The sequence below is a fragment of the Sabethes cyaneus genome, chromosome 2 (assembly GCF_943734655.1).
Source record: "Sabethes cyaneus chromosome 2, idSabCyanKW18_F2, whole genome shotgun sequence".
Taxonomy (NCBI): domain Eukaryota; kingdom Metazoa; phylum Arthropoda; class Insecta; order Diptera; family Culicidae; genus Sabethes; species Sabethes cyaneus.
The window spans coordinates 180,190,363-180,208,381 of record NC_071354.1 but is presented as its reverse complement, the minus strand read 5'-3'; the positions used below and the strand labels follow the sequence as shown (position 1 = coordinate 180,208,381).

Below are 18,019 nucleotides of genomic sequence, written 5' to 3'. Positions count from 1 at the left end.
CATCTCAAAGGCGATGTAATAGAAGCAGATAAACGTTAATGGCGCACCGGTTTCCGATCTCGAAGAAATCCGGCATAAAATCGGCCAGCCGAAGAATAATAGAGCCGCCGGAAAGGACCGACTCACGATCATACTCTCAAAAATGGCAAAGAAGTGTAGTTTGTTCCATCTATGAAAAGGGTGATCGGCTCGATTGCTGTTACTTCTGCGGCATTACACTAATCAACGCCGCTTACAAAACGATCTCCCAGATCTTGTTGCGTCGTAGATCCCCAATATCCAGACATCATCACACACTAAATTTCCACACTCCAACAAATCTTCCAGAAAAGTCGAGAGTACAACATGCCTACGCATCATATTTTTGTGGATTTCCGGGAAGCATACGATACTGTCGAGCACGAATAGTTATGGCAGATAATGCATGAGAACTATTTCACGGCGTTACACGGAAAAAATACTTCTCAAATGACCAAGTGCACGTTCTTAGTCACACCTAGTACATTATAAAAACACATTTTAATCTTCCTGACACCCTCAAAATTTTAAGTTATTGCAAAAAAACGGTTTTTGGCTAGGTGTCGACATACTATCATAAATAACTCATTCATTTTCCAAGTAATTTTAAGTTTTTCATAAATTTTTGGAAAGCTTATAGGACAAGCTTCCTGAATATATTCACGATGGTTTTACAAAAATTTGACGAGATTTTTCCAATTAAATATAAAAAAGAACAAAAAAATTTAATATTTTTCCCCTTAGGGGTCCTTAAAGTGACCTTAAAAATGACCCACATTCCTCAGTTCAAAACCACTTGTTTTGTATTCAATTCTAACCCTTTGGTCAAAATTTCAACCAAATCGGCCAAGATTTGCGAATTTGAGACCATTGAGTTGTATTTGTAGAATTTTTTGCTTTTCATATATCACCCGCCTAATATAACAACTGAGCATCTTGTACACGATTTCCATCTAGATATAGATACCTAGTTGTAAGATTGAGCGGGCGATATTAGAAAGTATATACAGTATCCTGAAAATCCGACTTTTGATCCGAGGGTCCTAGGGCCGAGTCTCATGCACCGTATGCTTCGACATCGGCCGCTGGAAGCCGACGTGGGTCCCGGCAGCATCTCTTGCTTCTACAACGAACGCTGTCATCCACGAGAGTCTCAACGGAACCCGCTGATTCGAAAACGACCGCTGTATGACGCTAAGGGCCCCGGTGGCATTCCCTTCTTTATCAACGATCTGCGAGAGTACCGGTGATGGTCGCCATCCCAACTGTAACCGACCGATAGTAAGAGACTTCGAGAGTCTCAGTAGCGCTTCGTAGCATAAGAACAGTTGCTGGAGGACGTTGAGAGTCTCGGCGAAACAACCTGCTTCAATGACGTTCGCTGGAGGAGGTCGAGGATCTCAGAGGCGACCCCTACTTCAACGACGTCTGGTCAAGAACGACGAGAGTTTCTTTGGTGCTCCGAACAGCATCGACCGACCGCAAAAGGACTTTGAGAGTTCCGGCAGCACTTCGTAGCATATGAATGACCGCTGGATGGATGACAACGAGTGTTCCAATGGCTCCCCTACTTCGACAACGACCACTGTAGGAGTTCAAGAACACCGGTGGCGCCCCTACTTCGACAATGACTGCTGGAGAACGTGGGTTCCAGCGGCGCCCTCTACTTCACCAACGGTCGCTCGAGAACGTTGAGGATCGCGGCGGCGCCTTGCTGTAACAAAGATTGCTCAAGTTTGTACCTTTGAACCATAGAGGCGCTGGACAACCCAAGTAGCACACGTTGTCACAATTGAGTCGCAGCGGCTGATATCCGACAAATTTAAATGTAAAACTTCGGTTACAGTAACCTAAAATATAACAGTTGTGTAACCGAAATAGCGCAACTTATGTAACTAAATATGGTTACATTAACAGTTACTCAATAACCAATATGTAACATGTATAGTTACAAAATGGTTACTATTGAAGTTACACATAAACTGTAAATTGACTTTCAATTGGTGGCAAATTAGTTATCTTGAAACTTTTATTGCATAGCGAAAACAATGCAGCAGGTTTATTATTTCAATCTATGGCTGTCAACGTCAAGCAGTAAATTTAACTGTTGAATATAGAAGAGTGTATAAATTTTGCTTGTTATTTAAACACAAATTTTAATGCAGCTTCAAATTTATGGTGAAATGCATGATTCTAGCTTTGAAAAATTCACACGCTTTTATTTAATCTAGCTTTTCGTTACTTACTTCTTTGAAAAATTGATTTTTTGTAAAACCAATATGTACAAATATAAAAGTTTTGAAGTTTTGTATCGTTTTCGGTATATTACATGAAATGATTTTAAGCAGACATTGTCCATAGATATCGGGAAAAGGTGTTTTTTAGTGATTGTTGTGAAAAGAAGTGTTCATTTAATATCAAAGAATAGTTTCAGTTTGAGTAAAACAGTTTACCAGCAGTGTTAATCATAGAAGGTTACATTTCAGTTACATTCTAGATGCACGTAACCTTAGCCTTCGACCTGGTTACGCTATCGGTTACGGTATCAAATCTATTGTGGTCACTTATTTCTTATGTCGTCATTTCTAAGTTACACTGTAACCTATTTTCATTGCCGGTTTCGTTTCGATGTAACTTGATCGTTTTGACGTTTGAGAATAATCAAAATTTGTTTACTTAATACCAATGTCTGTGCGGAGAAGATTCCAAGTACCATCAATTAAGTAAATAAACGCATTTACAAGAGCATTTACAACCCGTGTACCAATTGTTTATCTTTACCATTAGTAAAATTCTTGAGATCTAGTCTTTGCTTAATCCGTTGTGTTTACAACAGTCAACAAGTCGTTGCGAAAATGTTACTAGCCGACTTTTTTTGACTTCGTAACTGCTCGTAACGGAAAATTAACTGTTTTGCGACCAGCAAGTTGAAAACAGTTTGGAAAAAGGTTTCATTTGTGTCACTTGATAACTATTTGGTAACTCGTAACTGAAAGGTGACTGTTTTTTGACGGCCAAGGTGTTGACAGTTCGAAAAAAAGGTTTCAATTTGGTCATTTGGTAACTAACTGGTAACTTTTTGAGATTTTTGTCACCACAAAACTAAAAAGTAACTATTTTTAATTTTATGTAACCTAACTCGTTACAAGTATCCTAAATGTAACTGCTGTGCAACCTTTTTGTATTTTTTTATTTTTATGATTAGTTACAAGTGCTACTTGGGAAAGTACCAGCGAACCACATGTCCTGGCGGGTGTTGTGGGTTCGAATCCGGTTATAATCTCAGATTATAGCTTGGTTCGAATCATGCACCTTCCAGCATTGGACAAAAGGTAGGAGTCAAAATGACTACCTGTCAAGCGTAGCTACCAATATCCCTCCACCTTCTTTCCTTTCCGCTCTTCCCCTCCTTCACCAAAAATTTTCATTTCTTTCCCCTACCGTCCCTTCATCAATAGTAGAACCAACCTTGTTCTTGGTGTCGGTTGGGATGTTGTAGAGAACTATTTTTGTTGCATTGTCGTCCGGCATCCTCATGACGTGTCTGCACCACCGCACTATGGCGCAAAGCTGGCCAAAAGTCAAAAATTCAATTTCAAGTTTTTTCCATTATTATATTTTTATCATTTTCTGGAATACTTTGGGAGGTTAACCTGAAAATTCTAGCCAATTTGAAGTTAAAATGAATTTTTGACAAATGTCTGAAGTTGAACATGTTGAAGAATGATATTTTGTTCTTCCATACAAAATGTATGGGAAACTCAACACCAATATTCAGCGATCAAGAAAGTATGGCGGGAAACGTCAGAAAACGATCACGTTAAATGTATCTTATAGGAAATTTTCTCTACTTTTTGGAAATCTAGGTGGCTTTCTGCGCTTTGCTGCGCTAAGGAAGTAATATCGACTTTTTGGCGGGTATATTAGCCCTCTAACGGGTAAGGCCGCCTGTAGATGGCCTTCGCTTTTGTAGCGCTATCACAACATTCTGACTATGCATTCAAAAGTTATCATTTTTCAAAAACAAAAATTCCGAAAAATTTCGAAAATCATTAATGCGCGAATATTTCCTTTTTTACTTTGGATGAAAAACCACATCTAGAACAAAGTGATTGACCTTAAAAATTTTCTATGAGTAAATTTCATGCTTTATATCAATTTTGTAATGTATTTGAGCTGAAAAAATATCTGGGTAGAGCGTTAGACTTGAAAAACAAAAAAGAGAAATTGGACTTTTTCTAACCTGGCGCTTCTCCAGATAATTATTTTTGCATGAAAATCAGAACTTAAGCGTCTTTTTTTAGTGTACTTTCATGATAAAACAGTCATTAGCTTGATCGCATCGTTTTTACGACGTTGCCCGTTAGAGGGTTAGAAGTGATTTCTTACATGAAGGAATGATTTTCTCTTCCAGAGTAGAATTCCACGAAAGTCCTAATTAGAAATGCTCGGGGGTGTCAAATTTTGTGTAGTTGTTTCTTTTCGGAAAATTTTAGACCCCTGACTTTTTACTTGGCGCTTAGGGTGTCTTTTTCTGAGTTAGGGTGATGCCAAAAATCATCATTTTTGACCAATTTTCTTTCTTTAAAAATTCGTAACTGTTGAATTACTGAACCGATTTGAATTTATTTTTATATAGTGAAGATACCTTACGATGGCGCTTCGAAAAGCTAATTCTATAGTTTGAACGAGCTTAGTGGATATCGCAATTTACTAAAGTTTTTTTTTGTAATATTTTTTTTATGGTTTGTGAACCACCCTAATGCATTATGATACAAGTTTTTTATGCTTTCAACGGCAAATACAAAATTTGCCATCTCCAAAACAAAAACCCCAATGAAACAAGTAAAAAAACGAAATTTTTTTTTAAATTTTGTGAACCACCCTAATTGGGCAAAATGGACTATACCTGCATTTCGCACAGTATGGAATGGATGGGATTTGATTCTTCTGATGTTTTGACAAAATTTGGAAGCTATTTGAGCTCGTTTCACGGACGGCTAATAAGTTTTTTGTACTGTTTAATTAGTTTTTATCATGATTTTTAGGGAAAATAGGGCAAAATGCACCACTTCTCGAAGCCTGCGCAGGATGAAACCATCACCAATCGATTTCCCGCATTTTTTACATAATAATAGGTATCTTGTAAGATTCCAAACCAGCGGCTTCTAATACTTGGGATTACGTGCTCATTTTTGCCCATTGTGCAGTGCCTGTAGCTCGTGATTCATACGTCTCCGCCACTTTCCGCTTTCAGTTTCTACTCCGCCAAATATCGTCTGCAGCACTTTCTGCTCAAACACAATGGCGCGCATGTACTCCGAGAGCAGCATCCCGGCTTCAACTGCGTATATAACTATCTTTTTAATAATGGTTATGTACAATGTTAGCTTCGTATGAAGCTAGGGGTACCTCCCCTAGCTACGCCAATGTTACGCACTATTTTTGACGGTATGGCGCAGGCATATGAACCACGAGTTGCAGGCAGCACTTGTAAAGATTTTATCTATACCTGGCGAAGGACGGGAGATTGCGTTTTGCCGGTCGCGTCGCAAGGATGCCAGACGACTGTACTGTGAAATCTGTTCTTTTCAAGAACCTCACCGGCACCAGGAATAGTGTGCCTCAATGTGATAGATGGTCAAAATGGTCAAAAGATGGTTCAAATTCCTTCGTAATGTAGCGTCAGGACTTAGTTTTGTCGTAGAACATGCTTACTCGTACATTCTGGCAAAACTACGACGGGTTATCGTAGTCGTATTTATTTATTTTTTGCGAAATTTGGGGTCTTGCTAAAATAATGAATCGTTCTGTTCAAAAGAAGTTTGCTCTGAATAATTTCAATTTCTTTTTTCAAGCGTTTTAGTAATACATTAGTAAGGCCATTGCAAATTATTTTTAAAGTTTTCTCAACCCCCCCTCCCCCCCCCTTGGAAATTGGCTTGAAACTCGAAAAATGAGTGTACGAGTTGAGTTAACGCTTCTAGCACGAAACAGAAATGGAAATTCGAACAATGGAATTTCCGAAAATCGTCCAAAAAAATTTTCCTTCGTTTTTGTCTTTTTTCGTAGATTTTTGCCTTGAAAATAATAACGTATATATTATAAGCAAAAATAGATTAGGTTTTCAAGTTTAAACTTTAAATAAAAATGCTTAGGACCCTTGTTTTTTTGCTCGATAAAAAAATTCACTTTGTTTTTTTCGCCCCCCCCTTCAGTGGCCGAACACCGGAAGGACAAAAACTTTATAAAATATTTGTAATGGCCTAATTTACGAATCAAGCAGAAAGTTCACTGAACCTAACTCTTTTTGGGAACGTTGAACCTAGGATTGGTTTTGCTTTTCGAATAAACAAATAGCTCGGTCCCATTTCTTCAGTCGATTGATAGTTGGCATAACTATTTTTACGACCGGAATCGCATCGACCGGATGCTTCAAATAAGAAGCTGGAACAACATCCTCATCGATGCAATTTCCAAGAAACCCGTTTAGAACACACTACTACGGTTAAGGACCTGAACGATTGTATGTGTTTGCTGTGTTCCGCGCCACAAATCACGGCAGAGTACAGCAACATTCTTTCGGAAGGATCGGAACGAAAGGGAAAAAATGCTATAGAAGAAGCTCGCTCGAGTTGAATCATTTTCAATCAGCTTACACAATTGAACCGGTCGTTTCTTTATCACGATCTACGTACCTACCGAGGAGCGTGTGCTGAGCAGTGCATTCGGTAGCCGGTCCGAACTGAGCAGCACAATTACGGACGAGAGAAAGTAGAAAAGGAAAACAATTCTACTTTATTGTTGGTAATTTTCCGACCACTTAAACAATAGTTGCATGTACCATGAGAGGAATTACCAGTTTTATGATTTAATACCTACCCTACAACTGGGAAAGTTGTAATGATAGGGCTCTCACTGGTCAAGGCATTCATCGTATGTGCTGTACGCGGCGAGCCATGAATGGGGTTTCGTAACAAGGGAAAAGTCCATGCTGTTTATTTCGAAAACTTTATGAAGGCCAGAAGGCCGCTTTTCAACATTCTATAAAAAATTACATTCACTCTGACGAACCTTTTAGCTTACGTTAAACTGGTCTGGTCGACACTAATTACCATGCGTATCCTCCAATAGTTTTATGAAGGAAAAGGATTGTACCCAATTTGTAACAGCAAGTATAATGATGTTCGATTCGATTCGATTTCCGAACAATCCGTTTATTTTTGTACCTTCAAAAAGCCCGGGCAGCTCAAATGACAGTGCGATAGATTACCAACGATTTTTCAGTTGTTTATTTGAGGCTCGCACCATAAATAACTGACCAGCCGGGGTACCGGGTTAGCTTTGTAATAAGGTTGGCACTATGCTCCTCATACACTGCCCCAGCTGTACTAATGATTTGGCTTCCACAGCTTGTAACGGCTAACAGCATACCGAGGAAACATCTGCCTTCCTCTGCATTTAGCTCTGAAATAAATTTGAATTGATGTGAACAAATTTTTCACAGATTGTGTCTGTAGCTTTGCCGGATATTGCTGCCGGAAAAAATTATAAACCAGAATTTGGCACTTCATCGACACGAGGATGCCCCTCTTCAAAGAAAAACGGAAAGGTTTTTCCTAGCTTCAGCTTCCTGAGTTGATCTTTCTGTGAAACGTTCAAAAGGCAAACGGTTTTTATTGCTTTAATATTGGTCGGTTCGCAAGGCGTGCCCTCTGCCGGATAATCCCATTTCGTTTTCCCTCTTCAAAGCGAAAGATGTTTATGTCGTATTACAGTGCTGAGTAGTAGATACTAATCAATGTTTATGAAGCTAGGTTGCCGTAGCATTATTGGTATAAATTATTGTTAACTGTAAGTACTTCCCTTCACGAGCAGTAAAGCCAGACTACATTGCAGTCTTTGGAGTGACAAAATTGTATTGCTTCTAATGGAATAAATTTAAATTGAATGATCCTATTAATAAAAACTTTGAAAATGTCATGCAATCAAATTCATACTTGAGTGCAAGTTCGAAATTAAATTGTACGCTTTAAATTGCCTGGAGAGCAAAATTCAACATCATACAATTTTCTTATGATAGTTAAGAAAAGCATTAAACCAAGCCAAACCTTGCCAGTTTTCCTTCCTCTCTTCGAACTAGATCATGTTCTCTATTATTAACTTTTTTTACTACTATGCGGTCTGCATTTACTTCCCCTCATTAGATCAGTAGCATTCTTCTCTTGCGAAAATTACGCTTTCTCACGTCCTTCGCCAGAAAGGATCCAAAATTCCATTACACGGAATTGTACTCCGTCGAAGACCTTTTCCCATTGTGCTGTCCGTTTCGAGCAAACTGAGCGCTTGAAACAAATACACCTCTCCTCGGAACAAAGGCCGACTTTCGGCTTCTTTCTGACCGGAGTCATAATTCATAGAGCATAAATACATAGTTCCGAATATATACTATAGTGTTTCGCCATTCAAAGTTTACTCTTCGTGAACACCCGATGGAAGTGGCCGGCCGTCCGATGAGCGGACTTCAAAAAGCGCCCAGCAGGGCATAAATTTGCATCGCCATAATTTTCAACTATTTTAATAATAAATTAATTAAACAAAATAAAACACAAAAACTGGTGCGAACAATAAAACCCACATCGACCAGTGCAGTGGGAGGAGAGATGGGACGAAGGAAGGCAAACCGAGTCTACATGAAAACGCTTTCTAACGTTCGATGTAATATTTTTTTCGCGAATCGCTCCGCCACAAGCAGTGCCGGTTTGCTTTTTATTGCATCGAATTCTCGTGGCCAGCAAAGTTTCCACTCTGATTTTCCGCCGGATGCACGCCCGCTGCAATCGGATTCGTTTCACTGGGTATTGCTATAGTTTTTCAGAGCATTTTGTTGCATGTTTATTTTGCAAGCTGACCAGTATATTGAAGCGATATTGCGGTTCTCTGGCTACTTTCCCCTGGGGAGCGTGCAACGCGCGGCGCTGTGGCGGGGAATGTGAGACGTGACTCCCGTTTCCCGTTCATAATACAAAAGTATAATTTTCATTTATTCAGTTCAAACGATGAACGATGCAATTGTTAGTGCGAAAACTGTAACTTATTGATTTCGTAACTTTTTTTTTCGGCGTGTGACATTTTTCACGATTATTTCTAACTTTTGGGAAATGGGAAGCTGATACTGCTCTGGTTTAGATAGTATTGATGTCGAGAGATAGAAAGACTAATTGCGATAGAGCTGAATTTTGATGGCAATTTAATATTGAAATTCTGGTCTTGTTTAGAAGGGTAAATCCACTTGCAGAGTCGTAGATCTTCTTTTTTAAACGATTGCAGGCAGTCAGCATTAATTTTTTGAGTTTTGTAATTTAACTTATGTCTTTTGACTTCTATCTGTACATCTTTTTCATTCGATTCATGTCTTTTGTTTTCGTGTTGTTGTTGTTGTTGTTGATTTAGATTTTTGTTGTTCGTATCCCGTAACTAGACTCTCTTCCTATTACCCTTTCAACGTCAAAGCCGGACGTTACTTTTTAAATTTTATTTACCTTATTTCATTTAGCATCTTCCATTCTCAGATCTTCGAATATCATCTTTCGATTTTCTACACATTGAATTCAGTTTTACAATTCAGTTTATGTTCAGGTTACATCTTTTTAGTTAAATTTTTGTTTATTTGCTTATCCTTTAACTTTTAACTTTTAACTTTTAACTTTTAACTTTTAACTTTTAACTTTTAACTTTTAACTTTTAACTTTTAACTTTTAACTTTTAACTTTTAACTTTTAACTTTTAACTTTTAACTTTTAACTTTTAACTTTTAACTTTTAACTTTTAACTTTTAACTTTTAACTTTTAACTTTTAACTTTTAACTTTTAACTTTTAACTTTTAACTTTTAACTTTTAACTTTTAAATTTTAACTTTTAACTTTTAACTTTTAACTTTTAACTTTTAACTTTTAACTTTTAACTTTCAAATTTTATGTTTGAACAATTGAAGTTGGACTCTTGAATTTTTGGCTTAAGGTTAATAACCTTGGGTTTTTGATTTTTATTAACTTTATTGCTTTTATCTTTCAACTTCTGACTTCTAACTTTTCATTTCTGACTTCTAACTTTTCAATTCTAACTGTTAGTTTCTAACTCTGCCGCTGCCAACTTTTAATTTCTATTATTTTACTTCTAACTTTCAAATTCTGACTTTTGACTTTTGATTTTTGATTTTTGATTTCAGACATTAAACTTTTAATTTTGGTTGTTAACTTTCAACTTTTATCCTCCAACTTGTGACTGCTGGTTTCGAGTTATCAACTTGCAATTTCTCGCTTTTGGTTTCTAACTTTTAACCTTTTATTTTCAATCATTATTTCTTTTGATGTTACGCTTTTTGAGTTTTGGCTTTCAATTTTTAACATTTGATTTGACATTTAAATTGATGTTCTTTGAACTTGAACTTTCTAGCTTTTGTTTCTAGGTTTTGTTGGCCCCATCCATTTCTAGCTTTTAACTTTCGGCATTTGAGTTCGGTTTTTTATTTTGGCTTATGAGTTTGGACTTCTAATTTTCGATTTTTGATTTCTGACTTTCCTGTTTCCCATTCTAAACGTTTACTTTGGACTTGCGCTTTTGAATTTGGCTTTTGACTTGCGACATTTTTGACGACACTTGACTTTTGACTCTAAGTTTTGACTTTTGCTTTTGGGTTCTTAACATTAAACTTTTGACTACTGACATTTGACTTTTGGTTTATAACTTTTTGGACTTGATTTTTGACTTAGTAGTTTCTGGCTTATAAGGCCATTACAAATTATTTTTAAAGTTTTTGTCACCACCCCGCCTTGAAATTGGCATAGGCATAAAAATCGGGGAAGCAAAAAAATAGAGTCAAAATATTTTTATAAAATCAATTGTCTGTGGGCTCTACAGCCTAAAAATTCGAAAAATGAGTATTAACGCTTCTAACACGGAATAAAAATGGAAATTTCGAAGAACGGAATTTCCGAAAATCGGCAAAAAAAATTTTCATTCGATTTTGTCTTTTTATTCGTATTTTTTTGCATGGAAAATAATAAAGGATATATAAAAAGAAAGAATAGATTTAGTTTTCACGTTTAAACTTTAAGTAAAACTGCTAAAAACGCATGCTCGATTTAAAAAATCTCTGTTTTTTTCGACCGCCCTCCCTCCCCTCCGGTTGGCCAACACCGGAAGAACAAAAACTTTTTAAATATTTTAATGGCCTAACTTCTAATTTAAAATTTTAACTTCTAACTTTTGACTTTAGACATTTAACTTTCGATTTTGGACTTAAGACTTTTGAGTTTTGATTTCTAGTTTTTGACTTTCGATTTGACTTCAGACTTTTAACTTTTGACACCCGATTTTTGATTTGACTTCGAACTATACACTTTTGACGTTAGTTTTTGACATTCGAATTTCAACTTTTTACTGTTGACTTTTGGTTTTTGAATTAGGGTTTTGAATTTAGAATATAGAATTTAAAATTTAGAATTTAGAATTTAGAATTTAGAATTTAGAATTTAGAATTTAGAATTTAGAATTTAGAATTTAGAATTTAGAATTTAGAATTTAGAATTTAGAATTTAGAATTTAGAATTTAGAATTTAGAATTTAGAATTTAGAATTTAGAATTTTGAACTTAGAATTTAGAATTTAGAATTTAGAATTTAGAATTTAGAATTTAGAATTTAGAATTTAGAATTTAGAATTTAGAATTTAGAATTTAGAATTTAGAATTTAGAATTTAGAATTTAGAATTTAGAATTTAGAATTTAGAATTTAGAATTTAGAATTTAGAATTTAGAATTTAGAATTTAGAATTTAGAATTTAGAATTTAGAATTTAGAATTTAGAATTTAGAATTTAGAATTTAGAATTTAGAATTTAGAATTTAGAATTTAGAATTTAGAATTTAGAATTTAGAATTTAGAATTTAGAATTTAGAATTTAGAATTTAGAATTTAGAATTTAGAATTTAGAATTTAGAATTTAGAATTTAGAATTTAGAATTTAGAATTTAGAATTTAGAGCTCAATATTTAGAGTTTTTGATCAAGAGCACACTCTTGATTTTTGACTTTCAATTTTTAATTATCAAGCTTTAGCTTTAAGTTTCGACTTTCGACCTTTAATTTTTGATTTTGAGATTTTGAATTTTTGACTTTCGACTTGTGTCTTTTTACTTTTGATTCGTTTTGATTTTTGACTTTTGATTTCGACTTTTGACATGCTGGCTGATGGGTTGGCTTGCTATTTGGTTAGCAAATGAGAACGGTGAATCGTGGTTGCCGTCCCATCAACAGCACCCTGCGGTGGCAAGAACAAAACGAGTCGGCAAATATTACTCCCGTTGTGTAAATGCGTGATAAAATCACAAAGTTCGATAACGCAATAAAATTTGATGTTAGACTGTAAGATATCAGACGACCTGGTGGTGTAATTGATTAAACAACACGCTCAACTAGAGATTGAGAGCTATGAGTTCGACTCTCACCCTCGCTTAGTCGATATTTTTAGTCTAAGATCAAGTTTTGCAGTCCATCTTATTTTTGATTTGTCACATTAAACATTTACTCTTCACGTAAAGAAAAAGTAAAGTGACTTTATTGTCACCCAAAAAAATGAAGGTAATTTTTTACTTTTGACTTTTGACAGTTGTCCTTAGATTTTTATTTTTGACCTTAGAGTTTCGAAGTAACTATTAGCTTTAGACTTTTGACTATTGACTTTGAATTTTGACTATTGAGTGTTGAATTTCGACTTTTTACTTTCGACTCTTGTTCTTTGTCCTTTGTCTTTTGTCCTCTGCCCTTTGCTCTTTGTTCTTTGAATTTTGTCATTTGTCTTTTGTCCGTTGTCCGTTGCCCGTTGTCCGTTGTCTTTCGTCCGTTGTTCGTTGTCTTTTGTCTTTTGTCTTTTGTCTTTTGTCTTTTGTCTTTTGTCTTTTGTCTTTTGTCTTTTGTCTTTTGTCTTTTGTCTTTTGTCTTTTGTCTTTTGTCTTTTGTCTTTTGTCTTTTGTCTTTTGTCTTTTGTCTTTTGTCTTTTGTCTTTTGTCTTTTGTCTTTTGTCTTTTGTCTTTTGTCTTTTGTCTTTTGTCTTTTGTCTTTTGTCTTTTGTCTTTTGTCTTTTGTCTTTTGTCTTTTGTCTTTTGTCTTTTGTCTTTTGTCTTTTGTCTTTTGTCTTTTGTCTTTTGTCTTTTGTCTTTTGTCTTTTGTCTTTTGTCTTTTGTCTTTTGTCTTTTGTCTTTTGTCTTTTGTCTTTTGTCTTTTGTCTTTTGTCTTTTGTCTTTTGTCTTTTGTCTTTTGTCTTTTGTCTTTTGTCTTTTGTCTTTTGTCTTTTGTCTTTTGTCTTTTGTCTTTTGTCTTTTGTCTTTTGTCTTTTGTCTTTTGTCTTTTGTCTTTTGTCTTTTGTCTTTTGTCTTTTGTCTTTTGTCTTTTGTCTTTTGTCTTTTGTCTTTTGTCTTTTGTCTTTTGTCTTTTGTCTTTTGTCTTTTGTCTTTTGTCTTTTGTCTTTTGTCTTTTGTCTTTTGTCTTTTGTCTTTTGTCTTTTGTCTTTTGTCTTTTGTCTTTTGTCTTTTGTCTTTTGTCTTTTGTCTTTTGTCTTTTGTCTTTTGTCTTTTGTCTTTTGTCTTTTGTCTTTTGTCTTTTGTCTTTTGTCTTTTGTCTTTTGTCTTTTGTCTTTTGTCTTTTGTCTTTTGTCTTTTGTCTTTTGTCTTTTGTCTTTTGTCTTTTGTCTTTTGTCTTTTGTCTTTTGTCTTTTGTCTTTTGTCTTTTGTCTTTTGTCTTTTGTCTTTTGTCTTTTGTCTTTTGTCTTTTGTCTTTTGTCTTTTGTCTTTTGTCTTTTGTCTTTTGTCTTTTGTCTTTTGTCTTTTGTCTTTTGTCTTTTGTCTTTTGTCTTTTGTCTTTTGTCTTTTGTCTTTTGTCTTTTGTCTTTTGTCTTTTGTCTTTTGTCTTTTGTCTTTTGTCTTTTGTCTTTTGTCTTTTGTCTTTTGTCTTTTGTCTTTTGTCTTTTGTCTTTTGTCTTTTGTCTTTTGTCTTTTGTCTTTTGTCTTTTGTCTTTTGTCTTTTGTCTTTTGTCTTTTGTCTTTTGTCTTTTGTCTTTTGTCTTTTGTCTTTTGTCTTTTGTCTTTTGTCTTTTGTCTTTTGTCTTTTGTCTTTTGTCTTTTGTTTTTCGATTTATGTCAGTTCACTTCTAAGTTCGGAGTACTGACGTTTACCTGTTGGTTTTAGACTTTTGACTTTTGTCTTTGAGTTGTCCGTCATCTATTGTCTGTTGTTCGTTCTTTTGTTTGTTATAAAGAGTAACATTATGCAAAATAAACCATTTCCTTTCATGAAAGCTCTGGAAATTTAATATCTTAGAAAATGTTTGTTGGATAGAAATACTGTCTTTGGTTATGTTAAAGATCGACACAAAAGATTTTTATTTTTGTTTAAAAAGATAGACTTAAATGTTTGACCGACGAAATTAAGAGTTATTTTATGATATTTTTTGAATGGTTTAAATAGTTAACAAATTTTATGAATGCTTGGTTATTTTTTGCAAATTTCTGTCTAGTAAAACTTTTTCGATTTTTCGAACAAGTCAGTTTTTGCAATGTAAATGTAACAGAACAATGATGATAAACCGAATAGGTTTTTCCTATGAATATTTTTGTTGCAGCTTCAAAAATTTGAAAATAAAAAAAAAAATCCTGTACTCTAATAACCGGCTGCGTTGTCTGTCGATAAAGAAGGGACAAGTTCTGAAGGACGTCTATACCCATGGTTTTGCTTTATTTGACCGTAACTTATTCACTTCTTAGAAATGTTGACTTGTTCAGCGAAATAAACATTTCACCATTCATCGAAAAAAGTCAACAAAACCGCAAGATAAACAAGTAAATCTGTTTGCTTGCTGCGTATATTTAAAAAAAAAAGATTAAAATGACAGCTAGCAGCTGAATTCCGGAAAGATTGCTTTTTTCTCATCTTATGTAACACGAACATATTTCAACTATATGTTGACGTCTTTGTAAATCAGCCCAGCAATATAGAAGGTAGTTCTCAAATTTTTTAAAAATCACTCGCCGTCCTCTTTCCCACTCAGGCTTGTGCTTCCCACCCTCTACCTATTTGCGTAGCTTTTTGCCTAGTTGAAAGTGAAACAAATCGTTTCTGCTCGACGCAAGTTCAAGACTACCATTTAGCTAACTGGCTTCTCCACCCTCGGTTGGGTACAGCCTACTGTCGGCATCATGGCTCGCAGTTGTAAGTTGTATACCGCTACCGGAGCGGCAGCGCGCGGTCTCAAGTGGCATCGGGTCGACAGGGTAAGGGCTTGAGTTAGAAGTAATACTTACTGCAATGTACTGCCATCCTTTATTCACCCGCACCAGCAGTGCTTCCTCGTCAATTATGTAGGCTAGCGTTCCGACGGGACTCGTACCGGACATCTGTGTGCAATGAAATGAAGAAGAAGAGAAAAAAATACATGTAGAAGACAAAAACGAACCATTAGGATCCTCCGTGAAAATCACATGCCAGAGAATCAGCAACGTCAGCGTCAGCGCAATGTTTCCGGGGTTTCTGAGTTGCCGCGTGCTGGATATTAGACGGGCAAGAGCCGTGCGTGTGGGCACGGCATATGTATGTGCGGGTGTACGGCACAAGTTGGAAACCAAGATAACATGGTAGGTTTCCGAAGTGCTGATCCTGCTACCGTTTCATTGCTGGCAAGCAGTGTTGTGGATATGGCCTAGCGATTACGACACCGACGGGAGCCGGAAAAAGTATGCATTCATTATCGATGATAAGACCTTATTTATTTGGATAACGTACGGGGGCGTCACGCTAGTAAAGAATCACTTAACAATGGGTATAATTCAGAACGAAATGAGGTAAAAGTAGAGTCCCATGGAAGAATTATGTGCCACGCTGCATGGAAAATTATCTTTTATGTGGCCTTGACTCTAACAGTGGAATAGACGGCACAGACTATGATTTCCGGGAACATTTGTATGGTAGTCTCATAGGTACTATGTTTATGTGCATTCCATATTCGTAACTGGTGGTAACATTGCTCAAAATTCTTGAATCCTAATGTTGGTATGTTACAATATAAGGAAATTGAATAACAATCTTCCTAGTACTACAATGTATGCCACATCCATTTTTGATGTTTGCAGAAGCAAAAATGTGTAGCGTTTTTCGTATAGGTACCTACTAAATGACAAACTGTATTCACCGGACTCATAATAGCACTCGGGAAAACTTTGTGTACAAGCAGAGCAGTAATAAGAGTCGATTCGTAACTAACTGCACTCCATGTTTCCCTAGAAGGACTAAGGAAGCATCGTAGAATGCTCCGGTTTGGAAAGGGATGGAAAAATACTCATAGAGCTATTCGTGAAACACATCGGGGTAATGATGGAAGTATAATTCTCCGTGTTATTTGTGGGTAGGAAGGAATGTTTGCTTTGCTCTTTTGTGCTCTCGTGCGATGTATCTCCTCTGCTGTGATCAACTGCCTGACCTTTTCCCGGTCTTCTGTAATCGTTACAGGACTTAAGCGGAAAAATAGAAGATTTGTCTTATGAGCAATGAAATACATGTCGAGAGATGTTTTCGTCTGATGATGATGATGATAATGATGATGATGACGACGTTGATGGCAATGCTACGGGAATACATTATTCATATTCCTCTGCCACGTGATTTAGGCACATGCATTTTTCCACGTTCAGTTTTGTCTCTCAGTCGGAATGTCTGAAGTGCTTCCAAGCGTGCAAAGCGAATGCAAAGGACGATACAACAGTGAACCAAGTTCAGTGGAAAGGAATTGTGCTGTGTGCTTACCTTGGACATGGCATCGGTGTTTTGGAAAGTGACTGCTCCCGGCACAATCCGTACGTTGGCCCCGTTGCTATTTGGTATTTCGTCGCTGTGATCGTAAATCGTGCGACCCGGACTACCCGGTGGCCCTGGTGGTCCTGGCGGTCCTGCAGCAGCGGTGGTGACGGAATGATAAGAGAAAATTATATTTAGAAGTAATCAGGGAAATATTGAGATGTAAAATTCAATCTCAACGTTGAAAATATTTTGTTATTTAGGTATAGCAAAGAAAATAATTAAAGCCAAACTCACTACAGGGGAAAATACATGAACTAAACAAATATCCAGTAAGTATTAATTCAAAAGTTTTAAGTATTTTAGTCTACTTTAAGCAGAATATTTCTTGAAACGAACATTTGGGAGGTACACCCAAGCTGTTAGTTGTTCATTCATTCGTTCTAACATTCAAATTGATGGAAAACCACACACAACGACCGCTTTGTGTCTCTGAACTTTATTTGCGTTTTTCGTTTATGACGCTATAAGTTTTATCTTTTTGATTTATTTGATGGCGTTCTCTAACATCACGATCAAGATTTCATAAATTAAGGTGTGCGCTGATCTTTGGAAGGATGTGTTTTTATTACGAAAAGCTTTCTACGAAGCTCTCGAGAAATAAAAATGCGGGAGAGGTATGTTTCACTTTTTTTCGGCCAGAAATTCGTTTATTCTATGTAAGGAGGTCAAGTCCTATTTCATAAAGACAAGTTTAATCTAAGGTAAAATTTCAAGTCCGAATTATTATAAATTAAAGACCCAGTTCACATCTAATGCTAGGCCTAATTTATGTTAGTTTTAACGTCCAATTTCCAGTCCAAAATTAACTTGAATTTCAAGTCCTATTCCATGTCTAATTAAATTTGACTTCAACAATTTAAGTTCAATTTCAAATGAATGTTCATATCTGGTTTTAATTCCAATTCACAAACAATTTCATTTTTAATTTCTTGTACGGTTTAAGGTCTGATTTAAACCATAATTATATGACGTATCCCAAGTAACAATTCTAAAGCCACTTGGTTTTACTTGAATTTTATAAAGGTTTTGTTGCGATATTAATCATTACCCCTTGTTTTATTTTGATATTGCGTAATACCAAGATACCAAGATACGAG

General features: G+C 35.8%; 1 protein-coding gene across 6 annotated transcripts in view; it reads right to left on the bottom strand.

The window, feature by feature from the left end:
- LOC128738885 (collagen alpha-1(XVIII) chain) overlaps positions 1 to 18,019 on the bottom strand; it is a 591,219-nt gene that overhangs the window by 31,074 nt on the left and 542,126 nt on the right. For all 6 annotated transcript variants that reach the window (XM_053834344.1, XM_053834348.1, XM_053834349.1 and 3 more), the window contains 2 exons: positions 16,869 to 17,011; positions 15,374 to 15,466 (listed from right to left, as the gene is read on the bottom strand). In XM_053834344.1, the coding sequence (XP_053690319.1) occupies positions 15,374 to 15,466; positions 16,869 to 17,011 (236 nt within the window). The remainder of the gene's footprint in view (positions 1 to 15,373; positions 15,467 to 16,868; positions 17,012 to 18,019) is intronic.